The sequence below is a fragment of the Chiloscyllium punctatum genome, chromosome 48 (assembly GCF_047496795.1).
Source record: "Chiloscyllium punctatum isolate Juve2018m chromosome 48, sChiPun1.3, whole genome shotgun sequence".
Classification (NCBI taxonomy): Eukaryota; Metazoa; Chordata; class Chondrichthyes; order Orectolobiformes; family Hemiscylliidae; genus Chiloscyllium; species Chiloscyllium punctatum.
In genome coordinates, this window is record NC_092786.1 from 36,894,323 (window position 1) to 36,919,168 (window position 24,846).

Below are 24,846 nucleotides of genomic sequence, written 5' to 3' on the forward strand. Positions count from 1 at the left end.
TAAAAGAGAGTTGGGATTTTAAGGATAGATAAACAGTATTCCAATCTAGATACAGGGCGGCTGTGATTCAATATCATGGATATGGGCTTTGAAAGGTAAGGATATCTTGAATCACTCAGCCAGAGGTGGTCTACCAGAACCTGGGAGAAAAAGAGCAGCTTGGAGCCAAAGGGCCACTGGGAATACAGGGAGGGGGCCACGTTCAAAAGGAAAAGATTAAACTCCAAAGCATCTCTAATAAGTCTCGGAGGTTTACTTTACTTGCATGAGAGAAAGACACATCAGGAAAGATACTCATTGTGAAAGACGATTCTGGGGTTGAATGTTAATTGACTGAGAGAGGAAAGGAATGGAAGTAAATCCTGAGGAACTTGTTGATGATGTGGGCTTTCAGTAATGTTAAAATAAAAGGGAAAGTTCAATTCTGTAATTTATAATATAACCTTCTTCCTGAAAGAATTGGTTAGCAAATGACGCTTTTAGTCTGTTTGGTAAAGTAAAGGTTATAAGAAGGTGAAATCTTGTCGCAGCCTGCAGAATGTATTGCAGCACCATCTTGAGCAGCTCTGACAGAGGAAATAGTGGCCAGGGCTAGTTCTCCATAGTGTGTACATCACTACAAGCTACCTTTAATTCAGCTACTTATTAATAAATCTCACAGACAATCAAATACTGAAACAATTATTTAAGCTTTACTGCATGTAGCAACCAAAATAAGACCCAAGTAAACATGTGAAGCCTCACAACCAACTTGGCTATTACCTGATTAATGGTGGAATTTATTATGGTTGGAATTATTCGAACCAACAGTGTTTATCTCTCCATGTCCACAGTATGATCCTTGTGTAGCGTTGTTCTTCAAAGTTCTGCTGCTAAGGATCTGGAGTTGAATTAGTGTGAGGGTTTGGTTGATCTTAGATTAAGATAAATGCTCAGCAAAACATTGTGGGCCAAAGGGCCTGTACTGTGCTGTACTGTTCTATGTTCTATGTTCTATGAATCCTTACACAATGTTCTCTCTTTAAAGTTTGTGGTGTGACATTATTGATAATCCTTTGGACTCTTTTATCTATAATATTGAATACTCCTCTGGAACTATCAGGTGTGTAGCTTGCCTCCTTATCAGAAGTAGCTCCCCTCTTCCTTGTTAGATCATGCAATGACTGTCTGGTTGAAGACACAACTTTCCTGCAGTTAACTCTTCTAAGCTTTTCTGCAGGACAATCATTTGTCCCTGTGGCATAAGACAGGCGTTTATCAAGCAGCTGTTAAAACAGTTGTTTAATTTGTTTATGTAGCTTTGACTTAGTCTTCTCCTAGGCATGACTAATTGCTTTCAATTCCTATAGAACAGTTTGTCCTTGTCTCTTAACAGTCTATTCCAGGCAGTTATTGCTGCTTTTTTCAATCCATGAGCAGTTATTAAAGTTCAGAAGTTTACACTATCACATCCCCGACAGGCAACAGCCAGTGGGCTGGCAATGAGTAGAAGAGCTATCATTCTTAGAAATGGGTTTCTGCTTCCCAAAGCTACTGGGTGATATCCTGGCAATCCTAGTTATTGTGAGACCCTGCAGCCTTCTTTGAACAGTAGTGTTCACAGTCATGGTGAGAGTCGTTTGAATATGAGTGACATTTGCATGCTGTTTGCAATATCTCAGTTGGGCACAGGGCAATCAAACTTTGTAATCTTTTGTAATCTCGGACATTCGATGGGCCTTATCCAATTTTTTGCTTTTAAATCAGGCTTGACACTTCGTGGGAGTCTGCTAACCAGATTGGATAGATGCTGAAAAATGTGTTGCTGGAAAAGCGCAGCAGGTCAGGCAGCATCCAAGGAACACGCGAATCGACGTTTCAGGCATAAGCCCTTCTTCAAGAGATTCCTGAAGGGCTTATGCCCGAAAAGTCGATTCTCCTGCTCCTTGGATGCTGCCTGACCTACTGCGCTTTTCCAGCAACACATTTTTCAGCTCTGATCTCCAGCATCTGCAGTCCTCATTTTCCCCCAAATTGGATAGATGCCTCTGGGGAGTAGAGGGGCCGAAAAGAGTCTTACCCCTCTGCACAACAAGGTCAAGTTGGACCCTGATCCTGGGCTTATACTGTAACTACCACATCTCTGTCAAGTGGAAAGCCTGTGCAACAAAGTCAGAATGACAATATAACTGTGTTAATCTCTGTGTTATAAACATGAGAATCAGAAGATTACATCCACAAAGTTTTGGAATACTTATAGTTAAATACCCGATGTACAGCAATCACAAAAATAATGCAATTTTCACAAATTACATTCAACATTACCAAATGTCTTTATCCAGAAACAGTCTTGCATTGGCACGATGACAGAGGAAACTGAGCAGACAATAAATTGTATCGCGGATTGGATTGTATCTGCTGTCATCCAGAAGCACTGTAGACTTATCGGGTATTTATGCATAAAAGTAGCCACACATTTTGGAAGTGAATCGACAGAGTTCCAGAGGATTACCTGGGATAGTGTAACCAACTTTATTACACATTACTGCCAGCTCTACATTACACTATTAGCTGTGAGCACAAACTGATATTTTCAAGACAAGGGCCTGTACTACGCTGTACTGTTTTATGTTCTAAGTTCTAATTTAGCATGGCCCATCCACCCTAACCTGCACAACCCTGGACACTATGGGACAATTTAGCACAGCCAATCCACCTAATCTGTACATCTTTGGACAGTGGGAGGAAACCGGAGCACCCAGAGGAAACCCACAAAGACATGGGGAGAATGTGCAATCTCCACACAGTCACCCAAGGGTGGAATCAAACCTGGGTCCCTGGTGCTGCGAAGCTGCAGTGCTAAACACTGAGCCACCATGCTGCCCAAAGTAAATACTGCAAGTTTCAACTTGCCCAGTCCCTTTGAGGCAACTGCTTGGAGTACATGACGTGTGACTCTGGTAACAGGATTCGAACCCATGACTCAACAACAACTGGAGGTTAAATCCAGCACCTTGGACCGCTTAGCCAGATGATGACCACATTTGTCAAACAAAATCTACTGCTGTCTGTTTTGGATGAATTATGCATGTTCATAATATCAACTAGTTAATAATTACCACTGATGCATTTGTTCTTAAATTAACAATGAAATGAAAATCACTGGAGAAATCTTCTCTGATTACTGTACAGCATAAAGTATACTATATTTTCAAACATTGTCTGCCAAATATGAGCTATTAATATTGTGATTGCATAAGATGTACTAGTTGGACTAATGATTAAAGTTCTATTTTGCAAAGGAACTTGAAAAACTGAACTAAAATTTAACAGTTTATTGTTCGCACATTGTTTGAAAATACTCAAAACATCTTAAAGTTTTTTGCAGTCAAATCCAGTTGTTGCTCTTCAGTTGTCAAACAGGGTAGCTAAATTGCAGACAATTGGCTCTCATATGGGCTGTGTCATGAATCAGACAAAACACCCTTCAAATATAGCCTAGACCATAACTTTTATCTTAATTAAAGGTGCTGTGTTCCAGATGTAATTTGATTGGTGACCCTACTTGGTTTTAAGAAAAACATAATTTAGCCTTGGACAACTGTCTGTGTGGAGGTTGCATATTCTCCCTGTGACTGTGCAGGTTTTCTCCCACAATCCAAAGATGTGCAGGTTAGGTGAATGACTGTGCTAAATTGCTCATAATGTTCAGGGATGTATAGGTTAGGTACCTGAGTCAGGGGTAAATGTAGGGAAATGGGTCTGCCGTATTGCAATTTCTACATATTTGAAGATACTCTTCAGAGGGTCAGTGTGGACTTGTTGGGCTGAAGGGCCTGTTTCCACACAGTAAGGATTCTAATTCTAATAATTTATTCTTTCTCTACACTTAAAACATAAATAAAAGAAAGAAGAATTCATCCAACTTCAACTCTTTTCGAATGGTAGATTATGTAACAATGAAACAACAACTGTTCCAACATAGTAAAGTCCCATAAACACACCCTTGGCAAAGGCAAATTCAGAAAAAATAGATTGTCTCATGTGCAGGATCAAACCAACAGCAATGGAATAAATGATCAGCTAATATGTTTTTGGCGATGCTATTTGAGAGTAGTATCAGAGAGGACACTGGAAGGATTCCGTGCTCCTCTGTGAAGAATGAAGTAGAATCTTTTATATCCAGCTGAACTCATGGACAGGGCCTTAGTTTCATATTCTTTCAAAATCTTGGAATTGCCTCTCTAAGGGCATCGTGTGTCTAACTATAGCACATGGGCTGCAGCAGTTTAAGGAAGCAGCTCACAGACTAAGAGCAGGCAATAAATGCTCGCCCAGCCTGTGATGCCCACATTCCATAGTGAATAAACAAAAATAAATTATTCAAAAGATAGCACATATACCAAATCTTCAAATATGTAGAAATTGCAATACGGCAAGCAGCCTTTGGCCCATTAGTCCATGACTCTGACTTGACAACACAATGGCTTTAAGAGGTGTATTTTGTCCTGATTCTATTTATGAAGGGGGAGGTTGAGACAGAGGTGGCGAGTGATCTATTCCAAACCAATAAAGTAAACAGCTTGTGAAGCCTTCGAATTGTTTCTTTAAAGTTGGAACAATAGAAGCAGCATGAATGGGTGGAGTCAGGCTCCTACAGATTCTGGATTAGTGGTGCTGGAAGAGCACAGCAGTTCAGGCAGCATCCAAGGAGCTTCAAAATCAACGTTTCGGGCAAAAGCCCTTCATCAGGAATAAAGAACCAGGGTTTCAGTTTAGCTTTGAGTATTTGTTGAGGGTTTTGAAGCTGCCATATATCCCTGTTGCAGCAAAACACTAGAGTTTTCCCTCTCTCTGCCAGAATATTCTCTTCAAGTCCTTTCCTCCTGGACTTGAGAAACTGTGCACGAGACAATCAGTTTTACTGAATTTGCCTTTGCCAAAGGTGTGTTTATAAGATTTTACTATTTTGGAACAGTTACTGTTTAGTAATTAAATAATCTATTATTCTGTTAAGTTTTCCAAAAGAATTGAAATTGGATCAATTCTTCTTTCTTGTGTTTATATTTTAAGTGTAGAGTAAGAATAAAGGATGTTTTGCTTAAAGCCCAGTAGGGTAACCAATCAAGTTAAATCTGGAACACAGCACCTTTAAATAAGATAAAAGTTAAGGTCGAGGCTATCTCCTAGACATGTGTGAAGGGTTCATAACACTGCCTATACTTCATTAGAGCCAATTGTCAATATGCAATTTATCCATCCTGTTCTTAACAACACTTCAACATATTTCATTCATTCAACTTTACAGTTTCATCCTGAATAGTGTTGGTTTCTGCTTCACCTGCTAATTCTAGAGCGACTTCACAGGCTCAAGTCTGCCATGTGATAAATTTCTCTAGGCCTCACTGCTGAACTGTTTGCATTTAATCTTGTATCTGTAGCCACTCATTCTTAACCCTTCGACTACTGGAATCTCTATGTCTACCAAGTCTTGTCTTGCACCACTTTACAATCTGCATTATAATGGAAAAGACCCAACTATTCAAATCTTTATTCATACCATGTAGCACCCTAGAGAAGGTATTACATTTTCTGTCAAATCTCAATGACTATATCATGTGGTAGAGGTGGCTGCACACAACGTACTGTAACTACGGTCCTGCCTAGTGTTAATATAGGTTCATCATTATCTTTTTGTTGGAATTTATACTCTATAGCTTTTGTGAGGTAAAATCTAAAATTCTTATGGCTTCATAGACTTTTGAATCCTTGGATGCTGCCTTTAATGTTTTTCAGGGTAGACAAGCAGGAGCCTGGAAGAACACAACAAGCCAGGCAGCATCAGAAAGTGGAGAAGTCAACATTTCAAGCCTTTCAATCAGTGTGATTCCAACTTGCAATTCTCCCCCCTAATTCAATACCCCTTAATCTTCTTTGGCCATGTCCCATATGGTCTTGCAAAAGGCTTTCTGAAAGTCCAGGCGCAGCTCAAAATCTCCACTACACCATATTTGTTACCTCCTCTCAGAATCCTTTCGGGTTTTGTCAAGAACAGTGTCCTTGTGCTGACTACTTCTGTTTCCTCTATTTATGCGGCTCTTTATTTTTTGTTAAAACCTCTGAATGTTTCCTAGCTCAGACGGTTAGGTAACCGATCTGTGATCATCTGGGTTGGTCCTGTCTCGTTTTTAAGGATGGACCTATACAGAGTCATCCAGCAAAAACTTTCAAATGCAGTCATAACCTGAAATTAGATTCTGAGGGCCCTCTTGGTCTCATTTCTCAATCGCTTCAAGATTCGAGGATGTATTCTGGTACTTTGCCTTCTCTTAGCTGGCCTGACTTGACAAAATATCTTGTACTGATAACAATATTGTGTGAACAATACAGCACTTTTGCCCTGCTCAAATCCACAATGGCCCTTCAAACTAGAAAGAACCATCAAGCTGAGTCTTGTATTTTCAGCTATGACTTTATTGACAATTTATTGTTTTCAGAGAACAGAGATTTTATATTTTGCACTATAATTAAATATATATTTAGGAATTGTGTGTTGGATTGATGCTTATGCAATTATATAATTGTATATTATGTTTCTATTAGAATTATATAATTATGCTTATATCTGAACTTCTGGAAGCTTCCTGTTAAGATTTGTTTTTTTTTCTGGTTTTACAAACATTGTTTCTCGTTTTTTCAGTTCAGTGCTCAAACGGCACATTTGGAGAAGTCTCAGTCCACGTGGATCTCTTTACACATCCTGGGACAGGAGAGCACAAAGTCACAGTGAAAAGTAAGGACCACAACCTAATCCAGGAAAGATAATGTCTTCGGGATATTATTTAACAGGCGAATGTCGCTGACATGACTATTCTAAGCCCTGGGATGTTCTGAATTCTCTTTGCAGTTGTCGCAGTCAATGAGCTAAACTGGCAAACCACGGCGATGTTCCGACCATTTGTAGAAATTCATGTGGTTGGGCCGAACCTCAGTGACAAGAAAAGAAAATTTGCCACCAAGACAAAAAATAATGCCTGGTCCCCGAAATACAACGAGACATTTCACTTGTAAGTGATCATGTGATTTTTGTCTGATTTTTAAAGTTATTTTCAAGTACTAAATTAATTTTAAGCCAATGCCTTCAATGTGTATAAGTCATAAAGATATATTATAATATTTAATTCCGATTTTAGTAGTAGACCCATCAACTTAATGTCAGTTAATCATAGAATCCCTAGAGTGTGGAAATAGGCCATTTTGTCCAATAAGTCCACACCGACCCTCCAAGTAACCCCCCCAGACTCATTCCCCTACCCTATTACCCTACATTTCCCCTGACTAATGTACCTAACTTGCATATCCTTGAACACTATGGGCAGTTTATCACAGACAATTCACCTAACTTGTACATCTTTGGACTGTGGGAGGAAACTAGAGCACCTGGAGGAAACACAAGTAGACACAGGGAAAATATGCAAACTCCACACAGACAGATGCCCGAGGCTAGAATTGAACCCAGGTCCCTGGCTATGTGAGGCAGCAGTGCTAACTGCAGAATCACCATGCTGCCTTAAGTTAAGATATTGGAATCCCTACCAAAAAAAATGTACAAATCAAAAATACTAGTCAGCTTGAATTTCCAAGGGAAAGACTTTCTAGACCAACTTTATTGCGTTTTTGAAAAGATGATAGAGGGAAGACAAGGAAAGTGTAAACGTAACAAGGGCTTGGGTTAAAGCATGATAAAAAGACCAATAAATAGGATCAGAGCAAGTAGAGTCAAAAGATAAATCAGAGAATGGAAAACTTTCTTGCAAGCTAGGAAGGATGAGAGTTATCTGTTAAAACTGCTGATTACACTCCCACTGATACCACCAAGGTGCTGTACTGAAGGATTGTGAAGCCAAGTATGACAATGAGCTCCCTAAAGTAACATTCAGCAAGACAACCAAAAGCTTGGTCCAAGAGTTAGTTATTAAGGAGATATTAAGTGAACAAGAATAGAAACAAAAGCAGAGAGGGGTGGGGGGATGGGATTTCAGAGATTAGAAGAAAGTGAGGACTGCAGATGCTGGAGAATCAGAATCAAAAAGGGGAATGCTGGAAAAGCACAACAGCTCTGGCAGCATCTGAGGGTCAGGAGAGTTGACACTTTGGGCGTAAGCCCTTCCTCAGAGTTTAGAGCCTAGGCAACTGAAGGGACAGCTGGAGATGATGGAGGGATTCAGTGGGGCCAGAAAGGAAAGGCCAGAACTCGATATGTATGTACATTTAAAAGGGAGGTGGAGCTGGAGGAAGCAAGAATGGAGAGGCATGAAGGAATTTGAAGACAAGCATGAGATTTTTAAAATCGGAATGCTGCTACTGCAAGAGACAATGCAAGGTCATTGAGCACAGGGGTGACAGAGAAACAGGACTGGCAGCAAGTTAAGACACACGCAACAGAGTTTTGCATAGCTTCATGTTTACAGAGGGCAGAATGTGGGAGACCAGTGAGGAGTCCATTGGAACAGTAATGTCTCAAAGTACCAACGACATGAATGAGAGTGTTGGCAGCAGACCTTTGAGTTTTGATTTATTTATGAGATATGGGCATCGCTAGCTGGGCCAGCTTTTATTGCCTGTCCCTAATTGCCCTTGAGAAGGTGGTGGTGAACTGTAATCTTGAACCACTATCGTCCAGGTGCTGTAGGTTAAGCCACAATGACCTTAGGGAGGGAATTCCAGGATTTTGACCCAGCGACAGTAAAGGAACAGAGAGATATTTCCAAATTCAGGATGGTGAGTGGCTTGGAGATAAACTTGCAGGTAGTGGTGTTTCCATGTACCTGCTGCCCCTGTCCTTCTGGTGTGGGCTGTCATGTTGCAACTGTACAGGACACTGTGAGACCACTTCCAGAATATTGCATAAAATTCTGATCGCCCATTCTATAGGAAGGGTTTTATAAAACTTGAAAGAGTGCAGAAAAGATTTGCAAGTTTGTTGCTGGGCTGGGAGAGTTTGAGTTATAAGGAGAGGCTGAGTAGGCTGGTGCTTTTTCCTCTAGATTGCCAGAGGCTGAGGGGTGACCTTACAGAGGTTTACAAAATAATGAGGGGAATGGATAGGGTGAATAGACAAGATCTTTTTCCTAGGGTGGGGGAAAACTAGAAGGCATAGGTGTAATGTGAGAGGGGAAGGATTTCTAAAGGATTTCAGGGGTAGCTTTTTCATGCAGAGGGTGGTGCATGTATGGAATGAGCTGCCAGAGGAAGTGGTGGAGGCTACCTGGATGGGTATATGAATAGGAAGGGTTTAGAGGGATATGGGCCAAATGCTGGCAATTGGACGAGATCAGATTAGGATATCTGGTCAGTGCGGAGGAGTTGGACCAAAGGGTCTGTTTCCGTGCTGTCTGACTCTGAAAATGTAGGTGCTGGTTGTAGTTTTGTCATTTCTTCAACTGGTTGCTGATTGGAGCACTTTGTTTACTGGAATATTGCATTCATGGGGTGGGCAATGAAAGGAAAACCTGCCAAGCATTTCATTTTGAAAATGGCAATCCAAGGGCGTGCTGTCCTGTTGACTAGGGACAGACACACAACTGTTAACACATGAGGGTGAATGAGAGAAATTAAGAGGGTAGTTGAGAAAGTTCTCCAAAGTAAATGTCAATTTTATTTTTTACATACAGTGTCCTGAGTAATGAGAATGGCCCTGAGTCCTATGAACTTCATATCTCTGTGAAAGACTACTGTTTTGCCAGAGAAGACCGGATTATAGGAATGACTGTCATCCAGCTAAAGGACATAGCTGAGCGAGGAAGCTGTGCATCGTGGTATGCACTGATCAGAAATGTTTACATGGATGAAACTGGGCTGACAATCCTCAGAATACTCTCACAGAGGACCAATGATGAAGTGGCCAAAGAATTTGTACGCCTCAAATCAGACACCAGATCTACTGAAGAAACCACATAAAATGAAGAGAGCGAGAATGAGAGAGAGAGAGAGAGAGAGAGAGAGAGAGAGAGAGCGAGAGAGAGCTGACAAGAAAGCATAAGTTGAAGTTATCTTTTGTGCATGTCTGTTTAAATGTGTGGGTATGTTTATCTGAATATGTGCAGGTGTGTGCAGATAATTATAAAGTACTTCAGTCCATAATTATGATGATGAAATGGGGAGTACTGAAAGACATTTTCTTTGGTGTCTCAGACAGCTAATTGTTCTGATAAAGTGCCAAATCAAGATTACCTGAGGGAATTTTTCCCTGGTATTTTGTGTTTTATTTTTCAATTTGCTAAATGATTGAATTCTAGTACTAAATTGCTATTCTGTAGTTTTTACACAAGTATTTGTTGGTCCCTCATTTGTGGCAGATGCTGTCTCGTTACCTCTGTGATGTTGGGCTGTACCTATCCAGCGCATGTTAGTGTAACTCAGCTAAGTTACATCCTAAAACGTACTCGTATCTTTTACATTTTTGTTAATTCCTCCACAAAACTAAGGCATTTATACAAAATCCGCTGTTGCTTTTACATCTGCATTTCTTACCTTTCATGATTTATTTGACACAAACGGTGTTCCCCATCCTCAAGGTGCAAACAATTCATATTAGTTCCATTGGATTTTTCTGACATACCACTGTGAAGATGATGCTTAGCTGCCATTGTAACCACTTTCCTTATAAAAAAACGAACAGCTCACACAAGCAAACTGGCATTGTTAATTTTCAAAAATTGCCAAAGGGATCTCAGATCCATTCAACGATTTTTTATGCCACATTAAGAGGCCACATGTTTACAGAGCTACCGGCTGTTTTGGTGATTTGAATCAAAGAAATTACTATGTTTCTGATAAATAGTGAAGCTGTTACTATTTTCAATGATGCGCTTGTACAATGTTGCTTTATAAAATTGTATGATTGGTTCGGCTGTGACCCCATTGTTTCAACATTTTCAACAATTGGTAATATGCAACATTCTTATGTATTGCACTGATGTTAAAATTAATGTCATGTAAATATATTTAGTGAACAATTGTACAATAAAGTATTGGAAAATCCCCCTTTTGAGTCAAGATCCATGGTTGCTGAAAAAATGTTTCTAACTCAATTCTTTTTGAGGTTGAAATATCTGATTTTGGAGTATGGTGAAAATGTGGTTTCAAATATTGTAGCACCTTGACCACTACGTAAAGACAAGTTTTGTACTAAGTCTAAAGTAATGGATATTATTTGTCAGTAGTGTCAGAGTTATTGAGAGTTGAAGTGAAAATGTTAACTTGTTTGCCATCCAACAAGTACTGATCAATAATGAATGTTAAAAGTCTCATTTCGACAAAGCTGTAACAATTCTGCCGTCAGTAGTTGCATTGCACTGATAGCTAGCTGTTCTGCTATTCTACTCCACACAATGAAGACAATGTGAAAACAGGAAAGTTGCATTCGAGACAAACTAGGCATCATTCATTGTCCAGACCTATTATGGAAATATTACATTATTTTTGAGATGTGTGATTTTGGAAACTTGATTGAGATGGAATTTCAGTGGGTCTTATTGCTCTGCGCTGTTTTTAGCTGGGAACTTTATGGCAGCCTTGAAGTTTTTTTTACCATAAACTCCTGGGTAATGTTCTAGGATGCTGGGCAAAGTCCGAATGATGAACCTTTGTGACATCAAAATGGCTGTCATTTTCCCAGTGATAGTCCACAATAGGATTACTTGGTGGTCCGTCAAAGCTGATATAGAAAACAGAAAGTGCTCAGCTTCTTAATCCTTGATTACACTGATTTTTAGCACTTTTGCTGCCCTGCTATTGCTCTAACATTAGGACCTTAATGATGACCTCAAAGATCTGAATTGGCGTGCTTTTCTACTTCAATCCACTGATCCTCACAAGTGTCACCAATGTACTTCAACCTGTAGAAGAGCAATATCCTCCATACCAAGGAATAACCCATGTGTTGATGGAGCACCGTACGTCCATGTAAGCATCTTATTGAGCTTCTGTTTTCTTTTAGTTGCAATACAGAGGATGTGTTAGGGGTGTGCACACTGTCTTTATGTCAGGATTACCAATCAAGCAAACATAGTTTTTTTTTGCAAATAATCACAGAGGCAATATTGTGCAATGTTACCTGGATTTAGCTGGATAGAAGCTATAAGGAGATCTTCGCCATCATGTGGGAAACTGCATTTATAATTCTCACATGCTGTCCAAATGCTGGAAGTTTGTTCCATTCAACTCTTCATTTCAGATAATTCCTTCAGTTGCCAAAGTCATCCTTCGAATGCTCTCCAGGTTGACAATTTAACAATTTTCACTTTAACAACCCTCTTGATCTCATAGAAATATAGAATGATACAGCAGAAGGAGAGGGTCATTTGCAGGAGGCCCTATTGTAAGACTAATCTCTTTTCCCTGTCCTTTCACCGCAGCCCTTTTTCAGCCTTCAAGTGTTAATCCCATTCTTTTTGAGAGTAACACATCTAATTTCCTCCACTCTTTCAGGCTATGATCAGAACTTGCAGAAAAGAATTCCTGATCTCCTCATTTTACAAATAGCTTCAATCTGTATTCTCTAGCTTTCAATGTTTCTATTACTGGAAGCATACTGCTCCTTTGTCAAACCAACATAATTTTGAGTATCTCCGTGAATTTCTCCTTAATCTTTTCTGCTCTAAGAAGAAAATGCCCAGTTTCTCTAGCTTTTTCACTTGATTAAAGTCCCCCCACCTCAGTCCAGGTACACAATCACTTATCCGAAATCCTTAGGGCCAGTTGTTTTTCAGATTTCTGAATTTTTTTGGATTTAAGAATAAATGACATCTTCACAGTGAAATAAAAAAATTTACCGAACAGCAGACCCACATGTGACCAGTATGAGTGTTGAGACACAGTTGACACCTGCCAGTTCTGGACCACACTGCCACATCACATCTGAGTGACGTGGGTTAAGTGGATGTGGAGTTGGATCACCTCTTCGCATGCCAAATAACCTTGTTACACAGAAAAAAAACTTGATGAAAGAAACTTTGGATTTCAGAGTTTTTTGGATCAAGGATTGTGTACCTGTATCACTCTAGTAATTCTTCATCATGTCTTGTCACAGGTCCTTCGTATTCTTCCTAGACTGTGGTGCCCATAGGAACAGGAGTAGGTCATTCAGTCTTTCAAGGTTACTCCAGGATTTAATAAGATCATGGCTGAGTGGATTATCTCCTGAATACTCTGCAATCATTAGTTAGCATCCCAACTTCTGTCCTTACGATGGAGGGAAGGTCTTTGATGAAGCAGCTGAAGTTGGTTGGACCTAGGACACTACCCTGAGGAACTCCTGGAGAGATATCCTGGAGCTGAGATGACTGACCTCCAACAGCTACAAGTATCTTTATGCTAAACTTGATACCAACCTCCGATTAATCTTACCAAGATTCTTTGGTACTACGCTCAGGTAAACACTGTCTTAAGGTTGAGGGTGGTCATTCTCACCACAGGAGGCTTTATGTACATGAATACCTGTGTGTGAATCAATGTGCTCTGCATGTATGTCTGGAGGTGCGTGTACATGTTGATATATTAACACAATTATATGTGCAGGTGGAAGGCAGTGTGGTTGGGAAAGAAAAGGTTTGTAGGAATCTTGCACCTCCCTGACTCTGGGCCAGGAGCTCAAGTACAACAACTGGAAGTAAAACCCAATTCCAGTAAAATTACCATTGTTCTTCCCAAGTCACACATAAGCAAAGACTTTCATTCCCATGAACATACCCTGCCCTTCTTGCATCCTGAAGGAGCTGTTTAGCTTTCCTCACATCATTGGCGGTCTGATAAAAGATGATGTCCATGTTAGTCAAACTACTGACCTTGTACTGCAAGGTAACGGATTTGCTGAGGGGGTGGCAAGAATTGAGAGTATATGAGAACACCATCTCAGTGTCTGCACCTTCCTCTGAATGGAGATGGGTAAAAAGATCACAGGATATTGGTCTCAATTACTTTATTGTGTTACATTACAGTGCATTGCTGGTGAATATCCCAAATTCATTTTGTGTTCGTTATTGAGACAATGACTGGATTGACTGGGTATACTTTCTCTGGAGCAGAGGAAGCTGAGGGGAGATCTGACTGAGACAAACAAAAGTGAGGGAAACATAGACAGGTAGATCATGAGAGTCTTTTCCCATGACACACATATCTAAGACCAGGAGGCATAAATTTCAGATGAGGAGTAAGTGGTTTAGAGGAGATCTGAAGAAAAGTTTATTTTCACCCAGAGTGTGTTAGAAATATGGAAGGTGCTGCCCGAGAGGGTGGTGGAAGCAGCTACTCTAACAACATTTAAGCAACACCTAGACAAGCAGTTAAAATGCCAGTCAGCAATGGGCACAATGCAGGTAAATGGAATTAGTATAGTTTGGTGTTTGTTGGTCGGTATAAACATGGTGAGTTGACATTAGAGACAAAAATACTGCAGACGCTGGAATCTAAAGTAGACAAACAGGAGGCTGGAAGAACACAGCAAGCCAGGCAGCATCAGGAGGTGGAGAAGTCAACGTTTCAAGTGTAACCCTTCTTCAGGACTAGTTTGGAGTCGAAACATTGACTTCTCTACCTCCTGATGGTCGGCTGAAGGGCCTGCTTGTATGACTGTATGACTCTCATCCATATTCCCACCATCTCTAAAAACCTTTCACCCCTCATGAAGAATCTCTCCATCGCTGCTCTAATTGAACACATTTCTCCAGCTGGGACCCAATAAATGAATAACACTAACTCCCTTGCTTTTGTATTCAGTGCCTCCACTTCATAAACCAAAGATCCCATTGGCTTTTCTTTGGCAGCCTTCTCAATTTGTTCTGCCACCTTCAAACGCTTGGATACAGACACCCCAAAGTAGCTCTGTCCCTGCATTCACCTTGACATTTTTAGCATTTCATTGTAATTGTTTCTCCTCTGTCTTCCCACCATAATGCATTGCACCACACATCTATTAAATGACATCTATCATGTGTGACCATTGCTACAGCTGTTTATGTCTTCCTGAACTTTCTTACTGTCCACAATATTCATTAATTTTCCACACTTCCTGAATCAGCTGCAAATTTTGAAACAATTTCCCATGTAGATAAGTCCAGGTCATTTAATATATATATACCAGATAATTGTGAGCTCCAAATATGAATGCCTCAGGATAAAACAGTTATACTACCATCCAGTATGAAAAATAATCATCACCAGAGCTGTTTTTCTGCCTTTGTCATTTTGGCATCCAATGTCTTATTAAACTATTAAATTTGCTAGCAACTATATTCGCAAATGCCTAATAAAAGCCCATATGAACAATATTAACCATGCTATCTTTTTCTCAACCATATAGGTGCTTCTGTACGATGGTCCATGAATTGTGAATTTGTATAGCTCATTTAACATCCTGTTAGTTTTGTTTTGAATGTTCTAATTTTAAAAATAACCAGCAACGAAACTTAGCATAATCAAAGACAAGTTTATGACAGAACTATAGTTGAATGTTACTAAGTAAAAAAAAGAATCAAAATTATTAGACAAAATTCAGGTGCCAAAGATTCAAAGTAGATATGGATAAAAGATATTTATAATGATGAAACTTGCAGTCTGTTCTCATTGCAGGCTTGTTACTTGCTTGAAGATTCTCTTTCAAAAGATGAAGAGATTGAAAACTTGTAGTGAGAATTCAGCAGTTACAGACGATTCGGTATTTTGAAAATTGAGGGTTGCTTGTACTCAGTACACAGAGCAGGCTTTTGTTGAGACAGAAGATTTCTAGTTCCTCACTGCCTCTGTGGTTATGGCACTTGCAGATTGACCAAACCCTCAGCAGAGCTGTGGTTGACTTCTGCAAGCCTTTTTACCTTGAGCGAGAATCCCCTTGTTGAAGATGTTTCTCAGAACCATTGCTGGAAAGTTCTGTTTGGAAAGGTGCCTCATTGCTTCCATTTTAAAGATTGCATGAAGATGACTGCTGACTGTTATGCTAACTTAGATAAACCACTTTCCACAAAGTGGCATCAGTTATGCTATATTCTCTGGGGGGGAGGGTGAAAATCGGGGGCAGGGGGTGAGGAAAACTGTTGCTCCCTCCAATCTCCTGATTTTCTCAGATTTGTCACACCTTTAGAGGGACCAATTTGTGGTCCAAGGGTTAATCGAATTCTCAATGTCTCCTTTCATTATTGAGAATGTGTCAGCCTGTCTGCCCTTCTGGCTCATCTGACAGAACAATGGATAGTTATGTGACTCTTGGGAGCCATCTTTTTAGGCTTCTTCTGCGTACTGTGAGAGAGATTAGTTTTTCTTTTGCTATATATCCACTATAATTGCACAGTCTTAGCATCATGTTCAACCCTGTCCATTTTCTCATCAAAAAATTCAAACAAGTTCAGTTGTTTTTCTCAAACTCTTGCCTGACACATCATGGAAATTATATTCAGCTGCTGTGGAATTTCCTCTCAGACTTCTTTTGAATGTATGTGTCCATGTGACGGTTCAAGACCTATTCCAAATGCAAAAGACCCTGTGAACCATATACTATCTCTGGATCTGAGCACTTGGGACTTTGTGGACAAGCTGCCATTCAAGTCGATTCCTTTAAAAGCAAAATAACTGCTGATGTCAGCAACTTGAAACCAGTTGCTAGAGAAACTCAGCAGATCTGGCAGCATCTGTGGAGGGGGTAACAGAATTAGTGTTGAATCCAGTGCGATGCTCCTTAAGAAATTGAACTCTTCTTCAAGAGTCAACTGGACTTGAAATGTTAACTCTGTTTCTCCACAGATGCTGAGTTTAATCAGTTCCGCTTGTGTAATTCCTAATAATGATTCCTGTTTGATGATTTGCTTAAATCTTAACTATGATGGGGCTGTTTTCCCTGGAGCGTCGGAGGCTGAGGGGTGACCTTATTGAGGTTTATACAATCATGTGTGGCATGGATAGAGTAAATAGACAAAGTCTCTTCCCTAGGGTGGGGGAGTCCAGAACTAGAGGGCATAGGTTTAGGGTGAGAGGGGAAAGATATAAAAGAGACCTAAGGGGCAACTTTTTCAAGCAGAGGGTGGTATGTGTATGGGAATGAGCTGCCAGAGGAAGGGGTGGAGGCTGGTACGATCACAAATTTAAAAGGCATCTGGATGGGTATATGAATAGGACGGATTTGGAGGAATATGGGCCAAGTGTTGGCAGTGGGACTAGATTGGGTTGGGATATCTGGTGGGCATGGACGAGTTGGACCGAAGGGTCTGTTTCTGTGCTGTACATCTCCATGACTCTATGATTATCACAGTTTAAAGATAATGTTGTATTACTGATATCTAGACATATTAAGGTATGAAACATTTGAAGTGGACAAAGCAAAAAAGAGTGAAATTAAATTAAAAGTCTAGTTCTGATGAAGGGTTACTGGTCTTGAAGCTTTAAGTATTTCTCTCTCAACAGATGCTGCCAGATTCACTGAGTTTCTCCAGCATTCTCTGTTTGTGGGGTGTAGCTTTGCTCGCTGAGCTGTAGGTTTGATATCCAGACGTTTCATTACCTGGCTAGGTAACATCATCAGTGGCGACCTCCAAGTGAAGCGAAGCTGTTGTCTCCTGCTTTCTATTTATATCTTTCTCCTGGATGGGGTTCCTGGGGTTTGTGGTGATGTCATTTCCTGTTCGTTTTCTGAGGGGTTGATAGATGGTATCTAGATCTATGTGTTTGTTTATGGTATTGTGGTTGGAGTGCCAGGCCTCTAGGAATTCTCTGGCATGTCTTTGCTTAGCCTGTCCCAGGATAGATGTGTTGTCCCAGTCGAAATGGTGTTTTTTTTACCTCCGTGTGTAGGGCTACGAGGTAGAGAGGGTCGTGTCTTTTTGTAGCTAGCTGGTGTTCGTGTATCCTGGTGGCTAACTTTCTTCCTGTTTGTCCTACATAGTGGCAGTCCTTGCATGGAATTTTGTAGATGACGTTGGTTTTGTCCATGGGTTGTACTGGGTCTTTTAAGTTTGTTGGTTTTTGTTTGAGAGTTTTGGTGGGTTTGTGTGCAACTAGGATTCCGAGGGGTCTTAGTAGTCTGGCTGTCATTTCTGAAACTTCTTTGATGTATGGTAAAGTGGTTAGGGTTTCTGGCTGTGTTTGGTCTGCTTGTCGTGGTTTGTTCTTGAGGAATCTCCGGACTGTATTTTTTGAGTATCCGTTCTTCTTGAATATGTTGTATAGGTGGTTCTCCTCTGTTTTCCGAAGTTCATCTGTGCTGCAGTGTGAGGTGGCTCGTTGGAATAGTGTTCTGATGCAGCTTCGTTTGTGTGTATTGGGATGGTTGCTGGTGTAGTTAAGTATTTTGGTCGGACAACTACGAACCTGCATATACAGAAAACCGACAAACACTGACCAAATATTTTTCGACTGGGACAGCAAATCACTTGGAGGTCGCCATTGATGATGTTACCTAGCCAGGTAATGAAACGTCTGGATATCAAACCTACAGCTCAGCGAGCAAAGCTACACCCTAAACTTTTCACAACATTTCAATAATAATAGGGTGGCACGGTGGCACAGTGGTTAGCACTGCTGCCTCACAGCGCCAGAGACCCGGGTTCAATTCCCGCCTCAGGCTGTGTGGAGTTTGCACATTCTCCCCGTGTCTGCGTGGGTTTCCTCCGGGTGCTCCGGTTTCCTCCCACAGTCCAAAGATGTGCAGGTCAGGTGAATTGGTCATGCTAAATTGCCCCTAGTGTTAGGTAAGGGGTAAATGTAGGGGTATGGGTGGGTTGCGCTTCGGCGGGTCGGTGTGGACTTGTTGGGCCGAAGGGCCTGTTTCCACACTGTAAAGTAATCTAATCTAATCTAAACCTCAATCTGAGCTACAAACCTTCACAAACCTTGTCAAAATTCTCTGTTTCTGTTTCAGATTTTCCAGCATCGGCAGTTTTTTGTTTTATTGAAATCAAATCATTTTGTTCACCCTCTCTCCAAATTAATTGGTGCTTGATCAGCCGAATGCATCAATGAACAGATTACCATTGACAAGAATGAAAAGATATTCCGAGGCAAAGTAACAGCCATGACTTCAGTCTGTTTTCAAGCATCGTAGTTTTAAAGTGGATGTAAAGAGAACTTCTTACAAACTTCATTTACCTTGGATTAAATCTCGGAGAGCACTCAGCAGGTTAGCTGTCTGAGGTGGAATTTTATACCAAGTGGTAGTGGCAAGTGAGGCCTACTAGTGAGAGAGCCATATCCTGTCTTTGCTGGAGGCCTGAAGTGATTCCAAGGAAATGAGACACTGACCTGGATATGAAGCAATTCCAAGGATGAGGCACTGAGCTGGATAGAGAGGGAAAGCCTACAAAGGGAGCTGCCAGCCAATCTGCAGTGTCACGAGAAATGGTCGCCATTCCCCAGGATTGCACTCAAACCCTCACAATGGAAGTCTCTGGATTTGTTGCCAGAGGTGAATGTGAGGCAGCTACCAGACAGGAGGCCTTCCAGCTGCAAAGCAGAAGCGTGAAGGTCAGAAGCTAGGGCAGAGAGTACGGTTTCTCACACTTTCACATACACCCCCCCCCCCAAATCGCTAACCAATACCTTCCCACTCAATCAAATAACCCACTCCACCACAATACCCACCTCCGGCCATTGTGGGTGGGGAGGACAATATTAAATTGGTAATCTCTCTGACCCTGGACCAGGGAGGCTTGGGTTCAAATCCCACCTGCTCCAGAGGCATGTCATAACATCTCTGAACAGGTTCATTAGAAAAACAGTTCATTAAGTAACAAAAAATTCCTGTTCCAACACCAGGTTATAGTCCAACAGGTTTAATTGGAAGTACACTAGCTTCCATTTAAACCTGTTGGACTATAACCTGGTGTTGTGTGATTTTTAACTTTGGACACCCCAGTCCAACACCGGCCTCTCCAAACTATTTCTAAGCAGCAACTTGTAGATAGTGTTTATTGACCTTAAGAAATTTATGATATGGTATTGACTTGTGAATGATTAAAAGTTATGGTTTGCATCGTCTAAGTGTCAAAAACCAATGGAAAATGTTGTGATAGCAATAAGTTTTTGAAGTGAACATATGCCACATTGACATGTTGTACAGAAAGCTCCCCCTGTGCTTTTCAAGAATTGCAAAGTGTGTTACTTTACCTCATCCCTTTCACACTCCTTAAGCTTGTAGAACAGTTTTCACATTCATCAACGTTGATATCTCCATGATTGTCCTCAGACAGAAGTGCTGACTGGATATTTCGCTGGACATGCCTAAGGTTCCTAATGACGCAAAATTGTTTGATATGTAAACTGATTGAAAGTGTAGCATGAGCAATGACAGATCTGACATTAGAAAATGAATTGAAGTGACAAGTGCAGCAAAGGATAAGATAAACGCTGATAAAAAAATACCAGAGAAAATTGTCATCCATCTTTGAACTAATTACTGACTGACTGGGTACTTTTTAATCATATCAGACCCACATTATTGCTCAGAATCATTATTCTACAACACGGGACATATGGGCAATTGATTTTTTTTCAATCCTAACCTTCCACTTAAGTTGTTCAGCGTCCAACCTGTCAGTAACATTTTATATCCGCAGCACTAGAAGATTTCATACAAGTTACCATGGTGACTCAATTTGTCCTGATTTTGTGCTGAACTGCTAGAACATTGAACACATGATCTTTGATCTTATGATCTCCTAATCAGCGAAAAATGTTTTGTTTAAAACCTGCAATTGCCAGTAAACAATTTTGTTTGAGGTGAATTTGTTCTCTTTTGTTTTAAGAATTAAATGTTCAAAGTGGTTTAAAGGAGAAGGTGAGGGATTGGATTTCTGAATGTTATCCCATTCTTGTCAGAGTTTTCTTGCTTGTTAAATTTCAACTGTCCGGACAATTCACAAATTAATCCATTAATCCTCTTCATTCAGTGGCCTTCTTGCTTGCCAGTGTGACCTAGCAGGCCATTAGTGAACCAGGGCAGGATATTACAAAAACTAATAATAGCACTAGCTGAGATGATCCAGTGTATATCAGTGAAGTTTACAAACCATACCATGACCCTATAGGTTCCATATGGCCTCAATTCTCATTGACATAAGAACAAATCACAATGTTAAAATGTGATGGTGTTCATTATATTTCTTTAAACTATATATCATTGAAGATTGTGGGATTGTTTGTAATCCCTACTCACATTATTCTGCATCTGTTATATTTCTATAAGTATGTAGGTGGCACAGTGGCACGGTGGTTAGCACTGCTGCCTCACAGCACCAGGGTCCCAGGTTCGATTCCAGCCTTGGGCGACTGTTTGTGTGGAGTTTGCACATTCTCCCCATGTCTGTTTCCTCCGGGTGCTCCAGTTTCCTCCCACAATCCAAAGATGCGCAGGTCAGGTGAATTGGCCATGCTAGATTGCCCATAGTGTTAGGTGCATTAGTCAGAGGGAAATGGGTCGGGGTGGGTTACTCTTCAGAAGCTCAGTGTGGACTTGTTGGGTTAAAGGGCCTGTTTCCACACTGTAGGGAATCTAATCTAATAATTGCGAAGAACTCCCTGTAAAGATATATAAGGAGACACCTCATCGAATCACTCAAAGTACTTTTTTGAGAGAACAATTTCTTTATAAGTTGTTTATGTAGGTAATATCCAAACTGTATGTTTTAAACAAAATGACGTGTTGAACAGCCATAAGGTGGAAGTGGCCACCTGAAAAGAGAGTCAGCATTCTGAAAGCTTGTGATTTCAAATAAACCTATTGGATTATAATCTGATGTCACGTGACTTCTGACTTTATGATGAATGGTGACATTACTAGACAACTTTCTTTTGCATGTCTTAAGATGTTTGTGTACAGTAAACAGCTCAGAGCTCTCCCCAAAGCGTGCCTGTGGTTTGATATCATTTAGCCCTGTGCCTGGAGGTCTCTTTGCAGTGTTGGGTTGGATGTGTCAAGTAGCCCATGAATCTCTCCAAGTTTTGTCTCCTCTCAGTGAAGTTTGGCAAGTAGCATACGGAAGATGTACTTAACCCCATTTTGTGTGAGTGGCAATGGGACAGAAGGTTTGAAGGGTTAATCATGACTTTGGTGGAGGTGAACGAAAATTCAATGAAGAAAGAATTTTTTTTCACACAGTTAAAACAATGAAACAGATTTCTCAGCTAAAGTTGTTATTTGGGGTCTGCTCAGGAACTCCGAGGGGAACAAAAATGGAAAACTTGTGAGATACTTTTGACAGAATACTTTGGACTTGAAAGGGTTCAGAAAAGATTTACAAGGATGTTGCCAGGGTTGGAGGATTTGAGCTATAGGGAGAAGTTGAACAGGCTGCAGTGTTGGAGGTTGAGGGGTGACCTTATAGAGGTTAATAAAATCATGAGGGGCATGGATAGGATAAATAGACAAAGTATGGTGTGGGGAGTCCAGAGCTAGGGGACATAGGTTTAGAGTGAGAGGGGAAAGATATAAAAGAGACCCAAGGGGCAACTTTTTCACACAGAGGGTGGTACGCGTATGGAATGAGCTGCCAGAGGAAGTGGTGGAGACTGGTACAATTGCAACATTTAAAAGACATCTGGATGGGTACATGAATAGGAAAGGTTTAGAGGGAGATGGGCCAGGTGCTGGCAAACGGGAGTAGATTGGGTTGGGATATCTGGTCGGCATGGACAAGTTGGACCGAAGGGTCTGTATCCGTGCTGTACATCTCTATGACTCTATGACTTTATGAATCTTCTCGAAGTGTCTGAAGGCTCAGGAGCCAGTGCGGGTGACCAGCACTGCCTCTTTCAGGGAAACCCAATGAAACACACATCAATCAGGCAGTGGTGAGACCATTCCCCAGAACCAAGACACTGGGGTATTCACACCCCAGCAGGTGGGCCAGGCAGCAGTGACAGCTCTTGAGATCAGCAGCACTATGGAGAAGACAGTAATTGATGGAAGAACATCACACCTGGAGTCCTGAGGTCACAACAGATCCAGGACAGTGATCAGTGTTGTATAATTATCTCGCCTTTAAGAGAGTACACCTCTCAGGATTCCATGTGTCATCTATAGACAATATTTTGACTTTGCCTGACTGTTAGTCTGCATTCGATTTGTAAGCTGCACAAGCCAAAATTCAGATGGTTGTTGTGATGTTTGCTTCATGATTTATAATCTGTTTTACTGTTTGAAACAAATTGAGCTTTCACACTAATCAATCATGAGACCATTATTGCTAAAAGACAATGGGGAGGGGAGGGGATGTGTTTGTTGAATTTGAGAGAGTCTGTTGGAAAAAGAGGCAAGCGAGATCAGAAATAAATGTATAGAGGCAGCTTCCAGTGGACACCTCCTACCCAATGTCCAATCTCCCGATCAGGCAATGGTTGCCTTTGTTTGAGAGATACTTCCACACCCAGAGCGACAAGCTGCCTTAAGGGTAGCAGCAATCAGGAAAACTGCACAGTCACAGGACTGCCTGCAGTGGAGGGTCAGCCCTTAAATGGGCCTTTATTTGTCAGTCGAGGGCCTCAGGGGATGAGGCAGAAAGGTCAGCGCTGGGCACTCCTTAATTCCTCAAAGACAATTCTGGTGGAAGCAGGCGAGGCCTCCAAACCTGGCACCTCTGAGGGCAGAGATTCTGCTCTTCATGGAATAGCCGGCTCCTTGAAGCCCAGTGAATGACATTGCACCCTGACTGTGCTGTGCTCCTGATGTGGCTGTTGCCCATGTAGTGCTGAGGAGGTCTCCATTGTGCAGTCAGGGGGTGAGAGGTAGGTTTGAGAGGAAGGAAGAGGAGAAAAAGCACCAATATTTGAATCTTACCATAAATTGATGGTGAGACTGAGAAATAAAGTAAACATTGGTGAGAATTAGAAGGGTGAAGTGGAGAATAAATCTTATTTCAGACATTAGATACGTGTCTCTAGTCCTATGCCAGAACATACAAGACCACTTGTGTGCAGTGAAGGACATCAGTTCAGGAAGAGAACCTGACCTTTAACTGCCTGGCCTGACTCTACCTGGACACCACGTGCCAGTCTGTTACCCGCCCTCGACCTCTTTATTTCCAACTACCACTGGAACATTAACCACCTCAACCTGTCCACACTCCTCCCCCACTCCGACCTCTCACCCTTACACTCGTATCCCTCCATTCCCTCTGCTCCAACCTCAACCTCATATCAAACAAGCAGACAGGTTTAGCACACTGACCTCTACACCGCTGAAACCAGGCGCCAACTTGAAGACACCTCCTCCTACTGCCCCCTCGACCATGACCTCACCTCCTATCACCAAACCATCATCTCCCAGACCATACACAACTTCTTCCCCTCAGGAGATCTCCCGCCCAAGGCTTCCTACCTCATAATCCGGGAACCCTGCATCACCCGATTCTAGCTCCTACCCAAGATCCACAAGCCTGACTACCCCAGCTGACCCATCGTCTCAGCCTGCTCCTGCCCCACCAAATTCATCTCCACATGTCTCAATACTGTCCAATCCCCCCAGTCCAGGAACTCCCTACATTCATTCAGGATACCACCCACGCCTTTCACCTCCTCTAAGACTTCCTTTTCCCCGGCCCCCAATGCCTCATCTTCACTATGGGCATCCAGTCCCTCTACACCTCCATCTGCCATAACCAGGGCCTCCAAGCCCTCTGTTTCTTCCTCTCCCAACATCCCCACCAGTGCCCTTCCACTAACACTATTCATTTGGCTGAACTGGTCCTCACCCTCAACAATTTCTCCTTCGAATCCTCCCACTTCCTCCAGTCAAAAGGGGTCACCAAGGGCACCTGTATGGGCCCCAGCTAGGCCTGTCTCTTTGCCAAGTACGTGGAACAGTCTATCTTCCATAGTTACAACGGCACC

The 24,846-nt window shown here is 41.5% G+C and overlaps 1 protein-coding gene across 5 annotated transcripts in view; it reads left to right on the plus strand.

The window, feature by feature from the left end:
• The window catches only part of LOC140468888 (protein unc-13 homolog C-like), a 587,121-nt gene extending 576,102 nt beyond the window's left edge, over nt 1-11,019 (plus strand). For all 5 annotated transcript variants that reach the window (XM_072564959.1, XM_072564956.1, XM_072564955.1 and 2 more), the window contains 3 exons: nt 6,680-6,772; nt 6,887-7,046; nt 9,654-11,019. In XM_072564959.1, coding sequence (XP_072421060.1) covers nt 6,680-6,772; nt 6,887-7,046; nt 9,654-9,939 — 539 coding nt within the window. In that variant the 3' untranslated portion in view covers nt 9,940-11,019. The remainder of the gene's footprint in view (nt 1-6,679; nt 6,773-6,886; nt 7,047-9,653) is intronic.
• The last annotated feature ends 13,827 nt before the right edge of the window (nt 11,020-24,846 follow it).